General features: G+C 57.1%; 1 protein-coding gene and 1 long non-coding RNA gene across 2 annotated transcripts in view; one reads left to right on the forward strand and one right to left on the reverse strand.

The window, feature by feature from the left end:
• Nucleotides 1-5,036, forward strand: part of ALG11 (ALG11 alpha-1,2-mannosyltransferase) — a 39,867-nt gene extending 34,831 nt beyond the window's left edge. The window contains exon 4 of the mRNA XM_077855853.1: nt 4,964-5,036. Coding sequence (XP_077711979.1) covers nt 4,964-4,977 — 14 coding nt within the window. The 3' untranslated portion in view covers nt 4,978-5,036. The remainder of the gene's footprint in view (nt 1-4,963) is intronic.
• An 11,383-nt stretch (nt 5,037-16,419) lies between these two features.
• LOC144287595 (uncharacterized) lies at nt 16,420-18,373 on the reverse strand. The gene is made up of 3 exons (XR_013355373.1): nt 18,058-18,373; nt 17,188-17,305; nt 16,420-16,515 (listed from the first exon to the last, which is right to left on the reverse strand). It is a non-coding gene; the product is annotated as an uncharacterized LOC144287595 (long non-coding RNA).
• Between the last annotated feature and the right edge of the window lie 3,157 nt (nt 18,374-21,530).

Below are 21,530 nucleotides of genomic sequence, written 5' to 3' on the forward strand. Positions count from 1 at the left end.
CTTGAAATATTAATACAATGGCATTGCGAGTGGCATTGCAAGTGGGGAAAATTCTACAATGTGACAGTGCTTGTCACTTTGGTCCAGTACAACCTAATCTAATTCAAGAATGTAATTTTAATTATTTGAGAGATAGAGACAGAGAGAGAAGTAGGGTGGGGCAGAGGGAGGAGAAGCAGATTCCCTGCTGAGCAGGGAGCCCCACGCAGGGCTCTATCCCAGAACTCTGAGATCATGACCTGAGGCAAAGGCAAACGCTTAACCCACTGAGCCACACAGGCGCCCTTCTTTTTTTTTATTTTTTAAAGATTTTATTTCTTTAAGAAAGTAGTTTTGGCTACAGGATCACTCCCTTAAGAGGTTTATAGATCTTAATTATGATTGTAATCAGGAAAACATGTGCACTGCTCATGATAGTAAAAAGGAAGAAGAGGGCACTAAAAATTGATGTGCAATTTCAAGGAAGAGAAGATTGTGCAAGTAGATGCCAGGAATGTCAGAGTTCGGAGCTTTGTCAGGGTCCGGTCCTGGGCAGTCTACCCTTTTCTTCCTCAATCCCAGGTTCCAGCAGTTCCTGTGGATGTAAGTGCACCTTTATGCAAGGACTTTGCAGTGTGCGCCTCCAGGCTTGCTCTTTCCTCCCCTCTGAGCTGCAGGCTCACATACTCAACTGCCTACTTAGCATCATCTTCACTTCGACATTCATTCCACAGAGTCATACTGAGCACCCACCATAGGCCAGACACTGTCCCACACCATGGGTTCATGCAGCGAATGTGACCACAGGTCCCTACAGGGGACCTAGAGTAGGTAATAGATGAGTTAAATTAACAACATAATTTAAGAAAGTACTATGTGCTAAAAGGAAATAGGGTAGTAGCATAGAAATTGAGGAGTAGATGATGGGAATGCAGGAAAAGCCCATCTCCGTATTTGGTGTAACCCCTGGAATGACGTTGCACCTCGTGATCTGAAGGTCTGGGGAAAGTGTGTTCTGTGCCGGGGGAGCAGTGAAGCAGGCGTCCTGAGGCAGGCGTGGAATCCCTCAGATTTTCTCTAACTCACCTGTTGTCCAAACCCTTGATTGCCTCCCCACCACAAGCTTGCTCCCCACTCTTCCCGGTCTTAGTAAGCAGTACTACCCCTTTCCAGGCAGGAGCATAGGTGTCTCCTTGGTGTGTGTGTTTTAAGGCTCTCTTTTCTCCACCATTTTACACGAGGTCTCTATCATCTCTCTCTTAGAACTGTCTCCTCTGTGGGTACTTCTCATACGGGATGTGTCGGTCTGGCTCACTACGACCTGTTCGCCCTGCAACCCTGGGAAGGGTGTTTTTCTGCCGCGTGATATCATGAACTCTGAAACAGGACGTGACTTCTGTATCTTACTTTGTGAGGTTAGCAGTCTGATCTGATAGTTTAGTCTGGTTGTCTCAGTTCTGGAAGAAGTGTCCTATGGCTTTATTTTCCTTAAAATACAACCATCTTAAACTCCTGAGCCCCATCCCCCAAGCCAGGCCACTTTAGAGCACCCCGGCATCACATCAAGGAAGGTCCCAGGGTCTTTCACAAGGCAAAACACTCAGGGGCCCTTTTGGTCTTCACCCAACATGGGTCCCCCTCACCTGCCCTTAACCAAGCCTTCATGGTATGTTGAAGAAGAAGGTAAAAGAACCTTCCAGAAGGGACAAAAAAGCTTCAATGCAAGGTTGAAGTAGAGCAACGTTAACCATCAGACTTCTGACCTAAGTGTCTGAGACCCCGACTCGAACACCCTCCAGAACCCTGAACACTCATACACGCACCAAAGCAGGTTTCTTTCTTTTTTTTTTTTTTTCCAAAGCAGGTTTCAAACTTGGCTGTGCACCAAGTCACCTGGCCAGCTGCCAGAAACAGATGCCTGCCCCCACCCCATCCCACCCCCGCCCCACCGTTTGGGGTAGAGCCAAGGTGGCTCAGTTTTTAAGAACTTTCACACACGCTTCTCCCCTGCACGGTGAGGGCTACGAACTTCTGGGGAGGACACATCATCATCTAATAACGACCATCAGCTGCACAGGAGCTTCCTCCTCAGGTGCCTATCAGTGGACGGGTGGGTCGCTTTTCTTCACTAAATAGGTTTTATGACTTATTTTGGGGTCCTCCTAAAAAGACAAATCATACGCAGTCAGTCGGGTTAGTTCTGAGTCAGTTCTGAAGTCCACAGGGGGACCGTGGCCAGTGTTGAGTGGGATCTGGTGAGGAAATGCTCTCCTCCTGCTGCTGAGGGGCCATCAGAGGAAGTGGCCTGACAGCTCCCTCCTCCCGGCTCCTTTCCCCTGTGGCAGCCTGGGCAGGCCCCACATGCATCTTCCATGGTCTCTCTAGAAAAGTCTGCCATCATCCTTCCATCACAGACCTGCCTTAAAAACAAGGCTGATGACGATTCAAGGCTCTCCACCCTAACCGAGGCTCTGCCCTGAAGAGAACCGGCTCCAGTCCCCTTGCCTCCAGCACCTCCAGTACCACGTGAACCTCTGCAGGGTTCCGGAAGAACGCCCTCTCCCTCGGCTCTGCCCCTCCAAACTCTGCTCCTCTTCCTGGACTGGGTGAGACCATGAAAACTCTCCCCTGGCTCATCCTTAACTCCTGAGCTTAACTGTAGTCAATCTTCCTCAGTCATTGCTCAAACACGTGTGTCCTGTCTTTCCAACTCTTCGTGAGCAGAAGTGCATATGTTAGAAAGAGTAGAGGCTTCAAATCAGATGTTTGGGTGTTTGGTCCACCTCGTAACATCTAAGTGACTTTGGATGAGTTACTTAGTTTCCCTGTTGTGGTGTGTACAATGAGCTAAAGTATGTGAAGACTCCCGGTATGTGCAATTGAACTGTAGCATAGGTTCACCTCCCCCATATTGATTCCTCTGTACGCCCTTGGGGGTCGGGGATAGGGGAGAAAGAAACCAAGTCCAGTAAGTCTACTCAGTGCCTATGAGCCGGGGGCCTGCCGTGTCCTCGGCCGGCTTTAGCACCACAGGCCTCTTACAGGAGGAGCACTGCAGGGCAATGAGGGTGGCTCTGTGGTTAGATGTTCACGAAACGTGGTCTACAAACATAGGCCAGCTATCTCATCCGGAGCTCTACTGGATATGCAGTGACCCGAGACATGGAAGAATGAGTGTCCAATGTGGCACCTTTAAGGGATTTTTCAGGAATCAGTTTTTCAAGTCGACTACACTCAAATGTGGTCCTACCCAGGCTTTTGAGCCTTACCCTGCATGTGAGGCTATGCCAATATGGCTGAGTTCAATAAATGCTCATTCTTGCCCCTACCTTATGGGCAGGGACTTACTTTCTGCAACTAATCTAGTTCTGGTGTAAAGTAGCTGCTCTGTCAATAAGTATTAACTGATTCGTGAAGAAGACAGTGAATGAGGATTTTTAATAACAACCATTCCTAACTGAGAGTCTCAGATATCCTCACCAGCGTGGGTGGTCTCAAGTAAACCATAATAAAAGCTTCAATTACGTGTTTGCTTTCCCATTAAAAGTTTAGATGATGACATTTTACCCTTTCTACGAGGAGATCATCACTCTTGAAACCTGCTTAATTTAGTTAGATCTAAATCAAGAGAACCATGTTTCCTTTAGGAGAAAAATTTATTCAGCTCCAGTTCACTCCCCATCTTCTTTTAAATTTCCTTCATATCATTGTGGTACTGTTGACATATTTCCTCTAACTGCTTCCAATATTCCTGGAAAATATTCCCAATCCAAAAATTTTAAATGGTGGTGAACAACTGAACAGAGTAATCTCCACAGAGCCTATGGATTTAAAGAATGTGTGATACACAGTAGGAATTTGAAAACCTCATAGTCCTAAAGATGATAATTTGCCTTACATTCAGCTGTGGTACTTCCCTCCCTGTGAGCGATAGGGTGGCTTTGGGCAATCTCACTTTTATATTTAACCCAGAATGTGTTAATGGCATATCATTACTTTATATATCCCACTTTTATGGGTTGAATTTTATTGTCCCCTCAAAAAGGTATGTTGGAGTCCTAACCCCCAGGACCTTATTATGTGACCTTATTTGGAGATAGTGATACTGCAAATGTAGCTGGTTAAGCTAAGATGTGGTCATAGGGGAGTAGAGTGTGTCCCTAATCCAACACAATGGGTGTCCTTGTAAGAAGACAGAGATGAAGGCAGAGATGCACAGGGCAAATGCCATGCGATGACGGAGAACGGAGTCATGCAGTTGCAAGCCAAGGAATGTCAAAGATCCGTAAGAGGCAAATGATTTCCCTACGGGTTTCAGAGGGAGCATGGCCTGGCTGACACCTTGATTTTGGACTTCTAGCCTCCAGAACTGGAAGACAATACATTTCTGTTGTTTTAAACCACCCAGTTTGTTGTACTTTGTTAAGGCAGCCCTAGAAAACTAATACAAATTTCAAAAATGTTAGTGGTGGATAATGGCTTTATCAATCCAAGGTCAAAAGCTTTATGAACTTCGCTATGTGACATCCTCTGAGGAAGTAAAATCCATATCTTTTTTTAAATTTTTTTTTATTTTTTAATTTTTATTTATTTAGGATAGTCTCACACACACACACACACAGAGAGAGAGAGAGAGAGAGGCAGAGACACAGGCAGAGGGAGAAGAAGGCTCCATGCACCGGGAGCCCGACGTGGGATTCGATCCCGGGTCTCCAGGATCGCGCCCCGGGGCCAAAGGCAGGTGCCAAACCCCTGCACCACCCAGGGATCCCAAATCCATATCTTTGTATCTCCTGAAACTCTCAGCATGGAGCTTCACGTGAGTGTGTCCAAGTATTGTGCAAGAGGGCTGTCCCTCAGGCATAGTGTAGACACTAAAAATAATATCCTATGCAGCACAGAAGACAAGGATGCAGGTACAGTGGTGGCCCTGGAATCACACTGTTTCTAACCTGTTCTTCATTTTGTTTCTCCCGATCTGCAGGTCCTGGAATCTAGACTCTTCTCCATTACTTCTTAGCTCTTGTCTCTGGTTGTGATCTGACTCAGCATAAGATATCAACTGAATAAATGATTTATAAAGTGATCTGACTCAGCATAAGATATCAACTGAATAAAATGATTTATAAAGTGTACTTGCATTTTATTTTTTTATTTTTTATTTTATTTTTATTTTTTTGTTTGTACTTGCATTTTAGAAATCTCGTTTGACTTTTGATATTTTTCATTAAACAAGAATTATCTGAATCAAACTCACTATTTGGGAGTGGGCAGTAGAAGTTTCTTCATTTAAAGTATGAAGCTTTTAAAAAGTAAAGAAAATTAATAAAACCATTTATGTTGTTTATCCTACATAATCAATGTTTTACACTATCAGGTGAGACACCTGGATTCATTTTCTGAACTAGTAAAGTATAATTGTGAAATTAAAGTTCTGTAAAAGGGATCCCTGGGTGGCGCAGCGGTTTGGCGCCTGCCTTTGGCCCAGGGCGCGGTCCTGGATATCCGGGATCGAATCCCACGTCGGGCTCCCGGTGCATGGAGCCTGCTTCTCCCTCTGCCTGTGTCTCTGCCTCTCTCTCTCTCTCACTGTGTGCCTATCATAAAAAAAAAAAAAAAAAAAAAGTTTAAAAAAAATAAAATAATGTTCTAGTTATGTTTGGGTTAGGGTATGTGCTTGGCATCCATCCATTCAGAAGCCTCTCCAGAGAATCAAACTCCAGGCCTCTGTTGAGGTGACAATAGCCATGGCAGGCATCTCCTGAGCTAAGGAGGGGATTTGTGGCTCTAAGTACTCTTTATTTGGATTTTCAGTTTCCTTTCTGTTTTTCTCATTGTGCGCACCCGTTCTATCAATAACTAACAATTGTCATTTTAAAGTTTTAATTGAATTCCCGTTTGTTAACACAGTATAATATAGTTTCAGGTGTACCACATAGTGATTCAACCATTGGCTACAACGCCTGGTACTCGTCACAGGTGCCCTCCATCATCCCCATCCCCCATTTCCCTATCCACCCCCCCCCATTCCTCTGGTATTTATTAATTTATTCTCTATGGTTAAGAGTGTGTTTCTTGGTTTGCTTCCTCATCCCCCCCCTTTGCCAGTTTGATTGGTTTCTTAAAATCCACACGTGAACGCAATTGTATGGTATTTGTCTTTCTCTGACAGACTTAGTTCATTTAGCATCAGTCCTTTCCGTTTCTCCCACATCGTTGTCAATGGCTTCATTCCATCCCTTCTGATGACCGAGTGACGTCGCAGTGACTGTATTTCCCCCATCGTCTGTGCCCACTCATCTGTCGGTGGACGCCTGGGCCCGATCCGCCGTTCGGCTGCTGTTGATGACGCTGCTGCAGACACTGGGCTGCGCGCCCCCCTTCGAATCTGTGCTTCTGTATCCTCGGGGCAAGTACCTCGCTGCGCAATTCCGGCATCGTAGGGTCGCTCTACTTTTAACTTCTTGAGGACCCTCCCCACTGTTTTCCACAGTGGCTGCACCTGTTCACATGCCCACCAGGAGTGTAAGGGGTTCCCTGTTCCCAATAGCCTCACCAACACCTGTTGTTTCTCGTGTTGTTGATTTTAGCCATTCTGACGGCTGTCAGGTGACATCTCATTGTGGTTTGGGTCCGCATTTCCCTGGTGATGGTGACGCTGAGTGACTTTCCGTGTGTCTGGTGGCCATCTGGATGTCCATGTTTTCTGCCCATTTTCAGTTGGTAATTTGTGTTTAGGATGCTGAGATTTATATTTGCTTTATCTATTTTGAACACTAACTCTTTATCGGATGTGTCGTTTACAAATACCTCCTCTCATTTTGTACGTTGCCTTTTAGCTACGGTTGTTTCCTCCACTGTGCGGAACCTTTTCAACTTGATGAAGTCCCAATAGTTTATTTTTGTTTTTGTTTCCCTCACCTCAGAGGCGTATCTAGAAAGAAGATCCAATGGCCAATGTCAAAGACGTTGCTGCCTATCTTTTCTTCTTTTTATGGTTTTAGGTCTCACGTTTAGGTCTTTAATCCATTTTGAATTTATTTTTTATATATATGGTGTAAGAAAGTGGTCCAGTTTCATTCTTCTGCACGTGGCTGCCTAGTTTTCCCAACCCCGTTTGTTGAAGAGACTGTCTTTTTGCCGTTGGATATTCTTTCCTGCTTTGTTGAAGATTAATTGATCATAGAGTTACAGGTGTGTGTCCTGTTCCAGTTTTCCATTCTGTTCTATTGATCTAAGGCTCTCCTTCTTGTGCCCGCACCATACTCTTTGGATCACTAGAGCTTGGTGATATAACTTGAAATCTGAAACCCCAGCTTTGGGTTTTTTTCAACACTGCTTTGGCTATTTTCAATCTTCTGTGGTTTGTTGTTGTTTTGTTAAAGATTTTATTTATTTATTCATGAGAATACACAGAGAAGGGAGAGAGAGAGAGAGAGGCAGAGACACAGGCAGAGGGAGAAGCAGGCTCCACGCAGGGAGCCCGACATGGGACTTGATCCCGGGTCTCCAGGATCACGCCCTGGGCTGAAGGTGGCGCAAACCGCTGAGCACCCCCGGGCAGCCCATCTTCCGCAGTTCTATACAAATTTTAGGATCATTTGTTCCAGTTCTGTGAAAAATACCATTGCTATGTTGATGGGGATCGCATTAAATGTGTAGATTGCTTTGAGCATAATTTGAGAAGAATGGATATTAACTCTTCTTTAGATGTCTGGTGGAATTGCCCTGGGAAGGCCATCTGGTCCTGGACTTTGTTTTTTGGGAGATTCTTGATTGCTGATTCAATTTCTTTGCTGGTTATCTGTCTGTTCCAGTTTCTTATTTCTTCCTTTTTCATTTTTGCTGTGTTATCTATTTCTTTGAGTAGTATATAGCCTTTTAAACAACAGGGCAGCCCGGGTGGCTCAGCGGTTTAGCGTCACCTTCGGTCCAGGGCCTGATCCTGGAGACCCGGAGTCAAGTCCCACGTCGGGCTTCCTGCATGGAGAGCTGCTTCTCCTTCTGCCTGTGTCTACCTCTCTGTTTATCATGAATAAATAAATAAAATCTTAAAAAATATAAATAGTTGTTCTTCCAATCCATGAGCATGAAATGTCTTTCTATTGGTTTGTGTCATCTTCAATTTCTTTCATCAGTGTTTTATAGGATTTACAGTGCAGGGCATTCACCTCTTTGGTTAGGCTTAATCCTATGTATCTTATTGTTTTTGGTGCTAGTCTACATGGGAGTGAATCCTCAATTTCTCTTCCTGCCACCTCATTATTGGTGCATAGAAATGCAACAGATTTCTGCAAGTTCACTTTGTATCTTTTACTGAATTTATCAGTTTTAGCAGTTTTTGATGGAGATTTTTGGGTTTTCTATACAGAAAATCATTCATCATCAAATAGTGAAAGCTTGACATCTTCCTAGCTGATTTGGATGCGTTTTATTTCTTTTTGTTGTCTGATTGCTGTGGCTAGGACTTCCGGGCTGTGTTAAATCAGAGTGATGAGGGCAGACATCCCTGTCTTGGCCCTGGCTGTAGAGGAAACGTTCTTGGTGTTTCCCTGTTGAGAATGATATTCTGGGTTTCTCATCTAAGGTTTTCATTATGTTTAGGTACAAACATTCCCTCTAAACTTAATCTGTTGAGGGTTTTCACCATGACTGGAGATTGTGTTTTGTCAGTGCTTTTTTTTTTTTTTTTTTTTTTTAAGATTTCACTTATTTATTCATGAGAGAGAGAGGCAGAGACACAGGCAGAGGGAGAAGCAGGCTCCATGCAGGGAGTCTGATGCAGGACTCGATCCCGATGCAGGATCATGCCCTGGGCCGAAGGCAGGCGCCAAACCGCTGAGCCACCCAGGCATCCCCTGTCAGTGCTTTTTCTGCATTTATTGAAATGGTCACTTGGTTCTTATCCTTTTTTTTTTTTTTAATAATGTGGTGTATCACAGTAATTGATTTGTTAATATTGAACCATCTTGGCAACCCAGGAATGACTCCCACTTGATCATGGTGAATAATTTATTTAATGTATTGTTGGCACAGTGATGTGCTAGTTTTTTATTGAGAGTTTTTGATCTCTGTTAATCAGGAATATTGGCCTTTAGTTCTCTCTCTCTCTCTCTCTCTTTGTAGTGGGGTCTTTTTCTGGTTTTGGTATCAGGGTTATGCTGGCCTCATAGAATGAATTTGACTTTTCCTTCCTTTTCTTTTTTTTAAGGGGGGCATAATTTGAGAAGAATGGATATTAACTCTTCTTTAGATGTCTGGTGGAATTGCCCCGAGAAGGCCTTCTGGTCCTGGACTTTGTTTTTTGGGCAATTTTTGATTGCTGATTCAATTTCTTTGCTGGTTATCTGTCTGTTCCAGTTTCTTATTTCTTCCTTTTTCATTTCTGCTATATTATCCATTTCTAGGAATTGATCTATTTCTTCCAGGTTCTAAGTTGTTGGCATATAATTTTTAATAATGTTCTCTTATAATCGTTGGTATTTCTGTGGTGTTTGTTGTTATTTCTCTTCTCTCATTCGTGATTTTATTTGGGTCCTGTCTCATCTTTCCTTTTTTTAAAAAAGATTTTATTTATTTATTCATGAAAGACACACAGAGAGAGGCAGAGACACAGACAGAGAGAAAATCAGGCTCCATGCGGGGAGCCTGATGTGGGACTCAATCCCCTAGGACCCCGGGATCCTGACTGGAGCCAAAGCAGATGCTCAACCACCGAGGCACCCAGGTGCCTTGCTGATTCAATTCCTTTGCTAGTTATGGGTCTGTTCACATTTTCTATTTCTTCCTATTTCAGTTTTCCTCATTTGCACATTTCTAGGGATTTGTCCATTTCTTCCAGGTCTCCCAGTTTGTTAGCGTATGATCTTGCATAGTATTCCCTTATAATTGTCTTATTTTTCTGGTGTTGATTGTGATCTCTCCTCTCTAATTTGTGATTTTATTTAGAGAAGGTCCCTTCTCTTTTCTTGTTGATGAGGCTGGCTAGGGCTTGATCCATTTTATTAAGTATTTTGAAGGACCGGCTCTTAGTTTCGCTATTCAGTTCTGTTTTGTTGTTTCTGTATTGTCTATTTCTGCTCTCATCTTTATTATTTCCCTTCTGCTGCAGGCTTTAGGCTTTGTTGCTGTCCTTTTTCAGCTCAAAGTACAATGAAAGTAAACAAAAATAAGTAATATATAAGGTATATACATAAAAATTAAAATCAAACAATTAATAAAAAAGAATTGAAGAAAAGAAATGAAAATAAAGCAAGCACAAAGTACAGAGGAAGCTCGACCCCGCTCTCCCCGCGGAGCTGGAGCTCTGCGGCCTCTGCGGTCTGTCCACCTGGTGGCAGCGAGGGGTCGGGCGGGGTCTTGGGGCGGGGCCGCGGCGCTGACGTCAGGTGCGCACCTGCCTCGAGGGCGATGCACCTGCCTTGGGGGCGATGCACCTGCGGGTCAGAGGCGGGGTCTGGCCTCCCGCAGGCGGCGCTCCTCCAGCCTCGGCGCTGACGTCAGGTGCGCACCTGCCTCGGGGGCGATGCACCTGCCTCAGGGGCGATGCATCTGCCTCGGGAGTGATGCACCTGCGGGTCAGAGGCGGGGCCTGGCCTCCCGCGGATGGCTCTGTGCTGCCCCTGAGCCTCGGCGCTGAGGGCGGGATGCGGGCGGGGGGCCGGGTCCCCTGGGCCTGGGGCTGAGCATCCCGCCCCCCAGTCTGCAGGGGCCTCCGCAGAGGATCCCCCGATCCCCGGGCCTCCACCGCTTCTCCAGACCCTGCGTTCACCCTGCCTGCGGCCCAGCTTCTGTTTTTTGATCTCGGACAAGTGACTGAGTTTCAAACCTCCAAGTTTTAGGGGCTGCCCTGGGGGATACCTGTGCTCCTCCTGCCTGGAGGGTCTCCTCCCACTTCTGGCCTTTGCTGGCCTGGCCCAGGGACGCGGCCCCGTGACTGCGCAGGGGTTTGCAGTTTGTGGCCACACAGGGCAGACAGCTGGCCCTAGTCCTGTGGCTCTCGGCCGGGGTCCCTGCTCCTGGGCCTGGGAACCGTTGGCGCCACCATCCTTGGGACCCCAGGGATCCTGAGCCCACCCTGGGGCTCCAGGGGCCGCCCCCCACTTTGCCTCCCGAGCACCGTCAAGGCCGGCGTGTCCCCCACTCTAGCAGACTTCTGGAAGTTCTGACTTTGTGCTCTGCTGCTTCTAATACTGTGTGTAGACCCATCAGCCGGCTCCCTGCCCCTGTGGGATCCGGGGCTGTGTCTCCCCCAGACCGACTGATTGATTTTCTTTTTAAGATTTTATTTTTCTGTGATCTCTACACCCACATGGGGCTTGAACTCTCCGCCCCAAGAAGAAGAGTCGCGTGTTCTTACGAACCACACCAAGCGGCCAGGCTCCCTTTGATTGATTGATAGGTAGTAATTGAAGCCGACGTGCTGCCTGTGTCAGGGCAGAAACTGAGCGCCCGCGTCGAGGTGCGGTGGAGTCATTGGGACCTTGATCAATCTTAAAGAAAGCAGAGCCTCCCCGGGAGCCCAGGGAGCGGGGCCCACACATGTGACAAGTTGGCCATTTCCTTGACCAGGAGTCATTTGGCTGCTGATTTATTTAAATTGCTATTCAATGGCGAAGGTCGTTCTAGGGGGATACAGCGAGAACGTTCTAGTTTCGGAGGTAGCTAAAGCTCCCCGTCATGGACTCGATATCCCAGTTGGGTGCAGAGATAGGCGAGCCAGCAAAGAGATGAGAAACATGGCCCTGGGGTGCCTGCCGGCCTGGTCGGGGAACCTTGATCTCAGGATTGTGAGTTTGAACTCCATGTTGGGTGTAGAGAGGACATAAAAATAAAATCTTTAACAAATAATAAATGGATGAACTAATAAAGCATGACGTTGAAGGTGAGTGCTCGCTTCAGGACAAACCTCAAAACGGACTATTTCTAACCTGCGACCTGTTCTTGATCACCCCGCTTGCACTCCTGGGCCCAGATGACGTCCTCCACGAGGGACGGTCCCGCCCGAGTGGGAGTGGGCTTCCTTCCCTGTAAGGCCCGAGCCTCCCCTAATTCTGCAAGAGAGAAGAGCCGGGAAGGCACGAGCTCGGGGCATCAGCATAAACCTCGGCGATGGTCCTTCCCGATCCCAGGAGCCAGAGCTCGGCCTCCTTTTGGGACCCGACGTCGTAAAGAAGCCCGTGTGGTCAGTGGCTCGGATGCAGGGTGGAGGCCGAAGGAGAATCAGGAAGAACAAAATAGGGGGGAAACCAGAAGCTGAAGGAGAGGAGGACAGATGTCAGCATCTGGAGCCTTCGTGGGGACCCGGCATCCTTTCCCAGGAGGGGCCCCCTCTGTAGGGTGCTTCCCGCCACCCCGCACTCCTCGTCGGCACCCGCAGGCACATCCCCGTGCCTCCAGCGCCTCTGCAGCCGTGGTCTGGAGCATCCTCCGTGTGTCCTATCGGGGACCCCAGCGTTGTGTCTGTAACCGTCCGGCTGCTGTCTGACAACAATTGGGAGATTCCGATGTTTGTTGGGTTTGGGGTGTGTGTGTGTCTGTCGCCGTGCCGCGATCTGATCCTCGGGCCGCGTTGTCCTGACGCCGAAACAGTTGAAACACCATCATTTCTGGTGCTGGCGCTGGGCGGCTAGCTGGGTTCTCCTGGCCGACCCAGGCTCCCTCGTGCCGTGCCGTCCCGCCGGAGGGTCAGCTGAGCTGGAAGGTCCGGCTCGGCCACATTCCCGTGGGTGGCAGTGGGTCCCCGCCGAGCGCCGGCCGCTTCTCTTCTCCCGATGCCTCTCCAGCGGGGATCCAGACCTCGGGGCCGCCCTGGGGGGAGCTCCTGAGGAGCCGGCTGCCCATGGGGGGAGCCCTGGGGCTGCCTGTGTGTGGGAGTCGGGGTGGGGATGGGGCTGGGGACCCTCAGTCCCCTGCACTGCCTGCCCCCAGGCTGAGCCCCACGCTCACACAGTCCCTACTCTCTAGGGCATGCAGGGTGCCCTCCACACTCTGGTGTGAGAGATCCAGCAGCACCAGGTGTGCACGCTGAGCCCGCCCGGTGAGGGTGGCCCAGATGTGTGAGAGCTGCAAGGGCCTGCTGTCCTGACATCCCCTCTAGGGCCACGCTGACCGCCCCGCGGGCCCTCTGTGCCCCAGGCACACAGGCCCGGGGCGGGGAGGGGAGGAAGAGCCCTGGAGCCCGGGCAGCACAGGCCCCCTGGACAGAGAGGGCACAGACCTCCCAGGGCGCTTTGCACAGACCCTGGTGACCTGAGGCTCCCCGGCTGTCACTCTGACCCAGGCCCGTCCTGGCCGCGGGTACAGGCTGAGTCGCAGTAGAGTCTGTGGGGTCCTGACCCTGGCGTCTGGCCGCCCCTGGAAGGCATGTGGGGACGTCAGCTGTGTGTGCCTGGCGGCGCCCCTGCAGGGGCTGGTCGGGGCCTGGGGGTGCCCCCTTCTCCTCTCTGGGGGTGTCTCCGCACCCCGTGCACAGAGCTCCGGGAGACGCAGAAACGAGCCGGCCGTGCATTTTCACACAACACTTTATTGAACTTGCAATAGCAAATGGGCTCAGAGCCGAGGGTGCGCGCCTTCCCCTGGGAGACCTTCCTGTCCTTAGAGGAAAGCGGGAATCCCACAGGGGTGCGGGTGCCAGAGTCCCCCACCTGGGAGCCTGTGTGGACTCGACTCTGGATGGGGGCGCGTGTCCTGAGGTTGGGGCGTTGAGAGGCGGTTCTGGGGGCAGCAGGGCTGACGTGGACCTGAGACCCATGGGCTCCTGCGCTGGGTCCCCGCAGGGCAGCTGGACCCCGGCCTCGGGCCCCCTGGGGCCGGGAGACTGACTGCTGGAGCCCCAGCATGTGGAGGAGCCTGCCTCCTGGTGTGGGTGTGGGTGGGGCCCACGGGCCTGCCCCTGCTGCCCTGCCCTGGGGTGTCCCAGGATCCCCAGGGCTGCCCTAGGTCAGCGACCTGGATCTGTGGGGCACGCCCAGGGCCCAGGAGGCCACATCTGGCGGTGAGAGGGCTCGCTCAGCCCGGGGCCAGAACGCAGGCCTGGCCAGGGCCCCGGGGCGCTGGATCCCATTAGTGCTGGGCCTGGGGGGGGGGGCTCGAGTCGCCCCTGCCCCCACAGAGCCCAGGGCCAGGCCAGCCCAGGTCCCTCTGGGTCAGGGGCTGGTGTCCTGTGCGGGGGGTGCCGCCCTCCGGGAGGGACAGCAAGATGAGGCAGGGCACGGTGACGGCGGGCCAGAGCCTCTGGGCCCCCGCCCTCACTGCCACGCTCTGCCCCCGAGGCCCGCGAGCATCGAGCTGCCCCGTGGACGCAGAGGGCAGAGGGTCCCGGGCCTGTGCGGGGCCTCGGGGCAGGGGGCTCAGCGCCGCCCTGGCTCTGCCCTGGCTGTGCCCATCACTGCCCAGCGAGGGGCATGAGCTACAGTGGCCGCGGGGCAGGAAGGGTGTCCTGGACCCGACAGGTCGTCCCTAGGGGGCTGGGGGGACCCCGTGATGGGAGTCCTGGGGGTGCTCCAGGGCCTGGTCCGTCACGGGGCCTCTGGGGTGGCCCAGGCAGGTGCCGAAGGGAAGGGGACCCCGTTTTTTGTCTTCAAGCCCACCATGTCCGGGGACCGCCTGCCTGCACCGTCTTGTTGCACTGGGAGGGTGGGGAGGGAGCTCCATCGCTGGGGGGGAGGTTGGACTATGGCCTGGCCGGGAGGGGGTCCAGGCGGCTCAGGCTGGGTGGCTGGGCCCGGGGAGGCCGGCTCCTCCACCCTGGGCGGTGTCTCAGAGGCCGGAGAAGGGAGGAGAGGCCCGGGCGCCGGGGACACTCGCTCCAGGCCCACAGGCCTCGTGGGGAACTCCTCAGGTCCCGCTGGAAAGAGGCCGACGGGGTCAGCGTCTCCAGCAGGCTGTGTGTCCCCCGCAAGGGGCCCCGGGGGTCCTCACGGCTCCCACGTGGCCCCTCGGGCTGACCCTGTGCTCAGCCCCCCACACTGGTGCCCGGGCCCTGCAGTGGGTGCCCACCCACCCAGCCCTGGCCTGGGGTCCCCGAGGCTGGAGCAGAAGAGGAGAGCCCCAGAGATGAGGACGGGGCCCCAGGGGCTCTGTCCCCTGTGGGCGGCCCCAGCAGGCCGAGTTGGGAGGGGCCGGGGCCCTGAGCCCACCTGGGGGGGGGCAGGTCGCACCGCATCCTCCGGAACTGGGTCATGGAGGCCCGAAGGTGTCTGAGCACCGCCTCGTCCTCCAGGGCCCAGGGCTGGGCCAGAGAGTCCTGGAGGAACTCCCGGAGCCCTTCCAGGGGCAGCTTCAGGAGGCGCTCTGGGAGGTGGGCGAGAGTCAGACCCAGAGGGCCCTGCCCTGGGGCCCCCGGTGCCCCCAGGCCAGCGGCTGGGGTCCCGCTGTGCCCAGGAGCGCCGTGGGCAGTGCGCTGGCCAGGGTGGCCCCTGCCCACTGCTCCTCTCAGGGAGCCCCCCTGCACCCGCCTGCCCCGCCGTCCCCCTGCACCAGGTCTGGGTGCTGCTCAGAGCACAGAGTCACTGCCCCTGCCTCTCCCTCCCGGCATCCCTGGGCTCCCAGGGGCTCACTTACTCCTGTGCATCTTGAGGATGGTGTAGGCCATGGCCGTGAGCACCCTCTCCCCATCCAGCATGTAAACATCCCACAGCTTCAGGGTGAGCGAGCAGGGGGTCTAGGGGACAGCAGGGTGGGAGGAGCGGCCTGAGCAGGGCCCCTGGAGGGCTCGGCTGGGGCTAGGCTAGGCCTGCCATCTGCCCCCCGCTGCCTCCGACAAGGCCCCACAGCCCCCCCGTGCGTGCCCTCCTCCCAGGGAGATCAGGGCTCTTGGCCGCTCCGAGTTCCGACCCCAGCCAGCACCTCCCGCACCCCTGGAGGCACAGACTCTGCCCGCACTTGACGACACCACACCTCGAGAGGACCCCAGGCTGGCCGCCCGATGGGCCGAGGGCCCGTCCACACCCCGGGCTGACCCGGCCTACCCCGGGGGAGCTGAGGCAGAGACGGCCTGCCCCCCGGAACCTTGTCCAGGGACCCTCTGGGCTTCTCCAGGACGGGCTGGGCTGCAAGCCTCAGCCTCAGGGCCCCGGGGTCGGGCCTGGCTCGTCTGGAGGGTGGGACTGAGCTGGGTCCTCCCCGGGGACAGGGGGCAGGTCCGGGAGCAGGGGTCCCGGGGGTCCTCACCCGGCCGAGGAAGCACTGCAGGAACCACTTTGGGGTATAGATACCGGTAGACATCTGCTCGTCCTGGCGGGAGGGCAGGAGGTGCTCAGGCCCCACGCCGCGGGCCCTGGAGCCGGGTGGACGCGCTCCCCATGGCCCAGCCCAGCCCCCGGGCACCCCCGGGCCCCAGGGGGAGGAACGTGACCCCAACTCTGGGCAGCTTGGAGGGCCGTGCCCCCAACCCCCTGCCCCGGGCCCCAGGGACGGAGCCTCAGGAGCTCCCACTCGCCATGTGCTTCCTCAGGTCAGGGAGAGCTCTTTGGAGGATGTGCTCGTGATGAGCCTGGAACCTGAGGAGCTTCGGGAAGCCCGGGACGAAGAAGCCTGAGAAGGCCCCAGGCCCCCACGGTCAGGCCCTCCTCCTGCACCAGGCGGGGTGGGGGGTGTTGGGGCAGGGCCCCCCCCCACGCCCTGACCCCTGTGTGCCCACCGCCGTCGGAGCCCTGACTGGACCCGCTCTTCCCAGAGGGCAGGGCTGCCTCCCAGGCCGGGGGCGCGGGGCCCGGGGACCCTCGTCCTCACAGAGACCCTGCGGGGCGTGGGCTGGGGCTGAGGACCAGGCCCAGCTGACCCAGCATCCTCTCTCCTGCAGGGGCCGCCGCGGGGACAGGCGGGTCCCCAGCCCCGAGGGGCAGCAGGTGCAGGCCACGGGGAGGGTGATGGGTGTGCACGGCCCTCTGTGGGGCTTGGGAGTGAGGCTGGGGGCCCCCGGGAGGGGGAGACGCTGCCCCCTGGGCCCCGTGTGGCCGTGGGCTGGCAGGGGGGCCTGGGGGGCAAGCAGGCAGCCGGGCGGGAGGCTGGGGGAGTAGCGGGAGTGCAAGGCCTGCAGACGGTGGGGCGGGTGGCCGTGGCTCCAGGACCCCGAGGCCTCCGGGGAGGCGGGGCCCTTGCCCATGGGGGGGCGGGCTGGGGGGTCCCCGCCTGCCCCCCGATGCAGCAGCCTGCAGGGAGGCCCTCCTGACTCCCCTCCCGCCCGGCGGCCTGGCAGGCCCCTACCGTGCATGGCGTGCCTGTCGTTGGTCATCAGCTGGGCCAGCGCCCAGAAGGCGTCCTCCTCGGGCAGGAACATGAGGATGGCCGCGATCTCGCTCATGCCCTGGCAGTAGCCCACCTCCTGCAAGAGCCAGAGCCCCACGGAGGGCGTGTGCCCCGAGGCCCCCTCTGAGCCCTCCCCGTGGGCGTCGGGCTCCCCCCAGCTCCCTCACAGCCCGGGCACCCGGAGGGGGCTCCCAGAGGGTGGGGGGCAGGTGAGGGCCACCCGGACCAGCTCGGGTGCCAGCACCCCAGGCCCCACTACCGAGCCCTGTGGCTGCCGTGCCAGGGCCCCTGTCCTCAGACCAGCAGGAGGGGCCTCCGTGAGCTGTGCCAGGCTGCAGGGGACCCGCCAGGGTGGAGACCCCCCGGAGGGCAGGTGGGGGCCTGACTGTGGCCCCTGGCATGTCCCATGAGGGGAGCTGGGCCAGGACACCCCGCAGAGCCGGGGAGTGTGTGAGCTGGGGTCCTCGGGGACCCTTCTGGAATGTGCCGTGGAAGGGGGCGGCCTCGTGGGCGCCTCGGCCTCGTGTCCTTCAGGGGAGTGGGAGGCTTCCCCGCCCGGGTTCTCGTCAGTAGTGCCGTCTGTCAGGGTCCAGACCGGAGCTCTAGGACGGCCGCGGTGCACGCGGGGGCCCCGGGCAGCCCTGGCCCTCGGGCACGCAGGCCCTGCCTCCCCTGGGAGGTCTGCACCCCGCCCCCTGCCCGTCCCGGAGGAGAGAGACCCTCCCCGGCATCTCGGGGCCGTGGAGCTGGGGCCCTGACTGTGAGTCCCGCTGGTCACCAGCACAACAAGGCTGCCCGCGGGGCAGGAGAGGGGGCAGGGACACTCACGGTGTCGTACACCAAGTAGGCCTCCAGCACGAGGAACAGGGCTCGCTGCCTAGGAGGGGGGACAGCGGGGGGCTCTGCTCAGTCAGCCCCCCACAGCGAGACCACCGAGGTGCCGACACCCGCCCCGCAGGCCCCACGGCCCGCAGGGCCCCTCCGCGGAGGCCGATCTCTGGAGTCAGGTCTGTGCACGGGGACAGGCGGTGACCTCACACGTGCAGCGTGCCTGGGGTTAAGTGCACCCTGGGGTGTCCGACGCCTCCGAGAGGCTCCCGCCATGGGGTGTGAGCTCTGGATTCCCCGAGCACCGCCAGCGCCCCCTCCAGCCCTGGAGCGGCCCCCCCGCACGCCCCCTGGGAGCCAGCGCTCCCCCTGCCCCGGTCCCCGAAGCCCCTGACGCCTCTCCTCCCCTGCCCTGGCCTGCCCTGGACCCGTGTCCCGGGAACACCACCAGCCCCACGTGGCCCCTGCCCCGAGCCCACGCAGCCGGGGCATCCGTGGCCCTGAGCACACCCCCACGCCTTCCCAGGTGTCCCTGGGCTGGACTCTGTGGGGGGGACCCCGGGGCCGCCCATCCCAGAGCATCTCGGGGCTCCAGGTCTGAGCCACTGTGAGGAGAGCAGGGAACGTCGTGCAGGTGTGACCCGGATACAGGCTGCGAACCCGTGGGGTCACTATCTGAGCACGGGGGGTACGGGGTGCGGCCCCTCAGCGCTGCCAGGAGCCGCCCGATGCCCTCCCGCACGGCAGCCTGAGTCTGCACCCCGGCTCCGCGGCCCCCGGGCCGGGCTGCTGGAGGCCGGCTCCCCCTGGGCGGGGGTCACAGGTCAGCCTGACCCCGCCGCGCTCTGAGGGCCACGGGGGCCCCAGGGGGCAGCAGGTTCCCTGCAGGGAGGAGCACCGAGTTCTCGTGGGGAGACGGTCTGAGCGGCCCCCTGGGAAGCCCAGCTACCCTTGCCTGGTAGCCCCCTAGCCCCGCCCCTGGCGCCCCTGCAGGTCACCCCTGGGGTCCCGGGCTCCCACACACCCTGCCTGCTGCGCACAGAGGTAGCTTCACCCTCTGGTCCACCCACCGGCACCCCCCTGTCGGGGGCTCCTTGCCTTCCCCACCTCCCCGCGGCCCCTGGGGACTCTACGGGACACCCGGGCTTCTGACGGGAGCAGGCCGTCCAGAGAACCCCAAGGTGGCCGGGGAGGCTGAGCATGTCCCACAGGGGGCAGCTGCACTGCGTCCTTGTGGGGGGGGGACCGATAGTGTAGGGGTGGGGGGTGTGGGGGTGTGGGGGATGGTGTGGGGGTGATGTAGGGGGATGGCGTGGGGGCGTTGGTTGAGGGGGATGGGGTGGGGGGCTGCAGACACAGGGCACCCCCTTCTCTAAGGTGCACACAGAGACATCTACAGATAAAGGCGACCCCAGTCTGGGGTTTGCTGTGACCCCTGCCCCTGCCCCTGGGGCCCCGTGTGCTCAGCGCAGGGCCTGCCTGGACCGGGGCGGCATCTGGGGGTCGTCATGCTATGTGTGCTCACCAACTGCAAATTGTCTAAAATAAAATGCCCAGAATTCAGAAGTACATAAAGCACCGAGGGTGGGTGTCACCCTGACCTGTCCGACCCTCGTCGGGTCCATATGTCCCGGTCCAGCCGCGGCCATGCACCCTGGCCCCCAGGTCCCCTTCCTGCCCCCACGCCCCCACCCCGGCCCCCTGCTCTTCATGGGTCTGCCCCTCACCCCCTTGGGGTTCAGCTCAGACGGTGACCCCAGGATGGGGCCTCCCCATCCCCGAGACCCTGGGGGTGGGGGCACGGGGGTCATCCCCAGCACCCTACCATGTGGCAGTGTGTTGTTTGCTGCCGTCGCTCCCCCCGGCCTCGGAGACCCCGTGTCCCCTGCACAGAAGCCCCCGGGCCTCTCCCGGGCCCCCAAACCCCGCAGGCCCAGCAGCCTCACCCGACCCCATAGCCCTCCCAGAACATGGTGTGACTGCGGAACATCCCGTTGACGTCCAGGTCAATCTGCATGATGTCCCGGGAGGAGACCAGGGCCTCCTCCTTCATTTCCTGCGGGGAGACCCTGGGAGGAGGAGCCGGCGTCAGGGACACAGACCCCGACCTGTCAACAGCTGCCGTCCTGGGCAGGGAGCCCTGGGGCCACCATGGCAGTGTGTACTGCAGGAACCTCCACCCTTCCCCTGGGGGGCTGGGGACGGCGGAAGTGCCCACCGTGCCCGTGGGGCCTGCGTGAGGGCCTGTGCCCAGCTGTCGTGGGCAGGGAGGGGACTGAGGGTCAGCCCTGGACAGGGAGGGGACATGGAGGATCAACCCGGGTGGGGAGGAGACATGGGGGGTCAGCCCGGGTGGGGAGGGGACACGGGGGTTCAGCCCGGGTGGGGAGGGGACAGGGGGTCAGCCCTGGACAGGGAGGGGACATGGAGGGTCAGCCCTGGGCAGAGAGGGGACCGAGGGTCCACGGGGAGTGGACGGGCCCCACCTGGTATTTCCCGGCATTCCTGGCCTTAACCTGGTCGACGTTCAGCAATCGCAGCCACACCTGTCCCCGCACCTGGGGCGGGACCCCCTTGTAGACTCAGCATCGCAGCTGCGGGGAGGAAGGCAGCGCTGGTGAGAGGGGCCCGGGGCGGCCCCTTGGAGCCCAGGGAGCGCGAGGCATCTAGAAGGTTCCAGCTTCGGCTCCAGGGTGTCTGTGGAGAGGCTGGGTCTCCCTGGAGCTGGGCCCCATCCCCCACGAGGAGCAGGGACCGTGGCCCCGACCTGACACTCCCCCACTGCCGACCCGGGGCCTGGGGAGGCTCGGGCTCCCAGCAGACTCTCCCAGGCAGGGGGCTCCCCCGAAGACAGGGCAGGAGGACACTGAGGGCAGCCCCCCAGCCCGTCAGGACGGAGAGCCCTTGGGGGCACCCAGCGCCCCACCTTCTCGCTGGGGAGGTAGTGATCCCATCGCTTGAGCATTTTTATCCATTTGTCTGCGCGCCGGGTCTCTTGGCGGAGTTTCTGGAAGAGGACAAGCGGGGGCCGCAGGTGAGGCTCCAGCCTGGGAGGTGGGCGCTCGGGCCGCGTCCAGTCCCCCGCGGGACCCGGAGGAGTCAGGAAGGCACAGGGCCCCCCGCGGACCACGGCTCCGGGTCTGGGGTGCATTTCTGGCAGCCCGTGCGCCGCTGGGACGGAGGACTGGGGAGACGCCCGGGGATGTCCTGGGGTCTGTCACGGGGTGCAGACAGCTGGCCCCAGCTCCCCCCACGTCCTGCCCGGGGCCTAGGACGGGCTCTCACCTTGGCCTCGCGGGGGCTGGGGCCAGGCAGCTCCTTGTCCCTGGAAGGCAAGAGACGCAGAGCCCTGAGGCCCTGGCCCCACAGCCACCCCACCCGTCTGCACCCAGGGGCAGTGCTGGGCAGTGCAGGTGACAGCGACAGGACACCCGGCGCAGGGTGAGGGCTGCCCCGATCGGCCCGTGGCCCGC

This window comes from Canis aureus, chromosome 17, assembly GCF_053574225.1.
Source record: "Canis aureus isolate CA01 chromosome 17, VMU_Caureus_v.1.0, whole genome shotgun sequence".
In the NCBI taxonomy this organism is placed as follows: domain Eukaryota; kingdom Metazoa; phylum Chordata; class Mammalia; order Carnivora; family Canidae; genus Canis; species Canis aureus.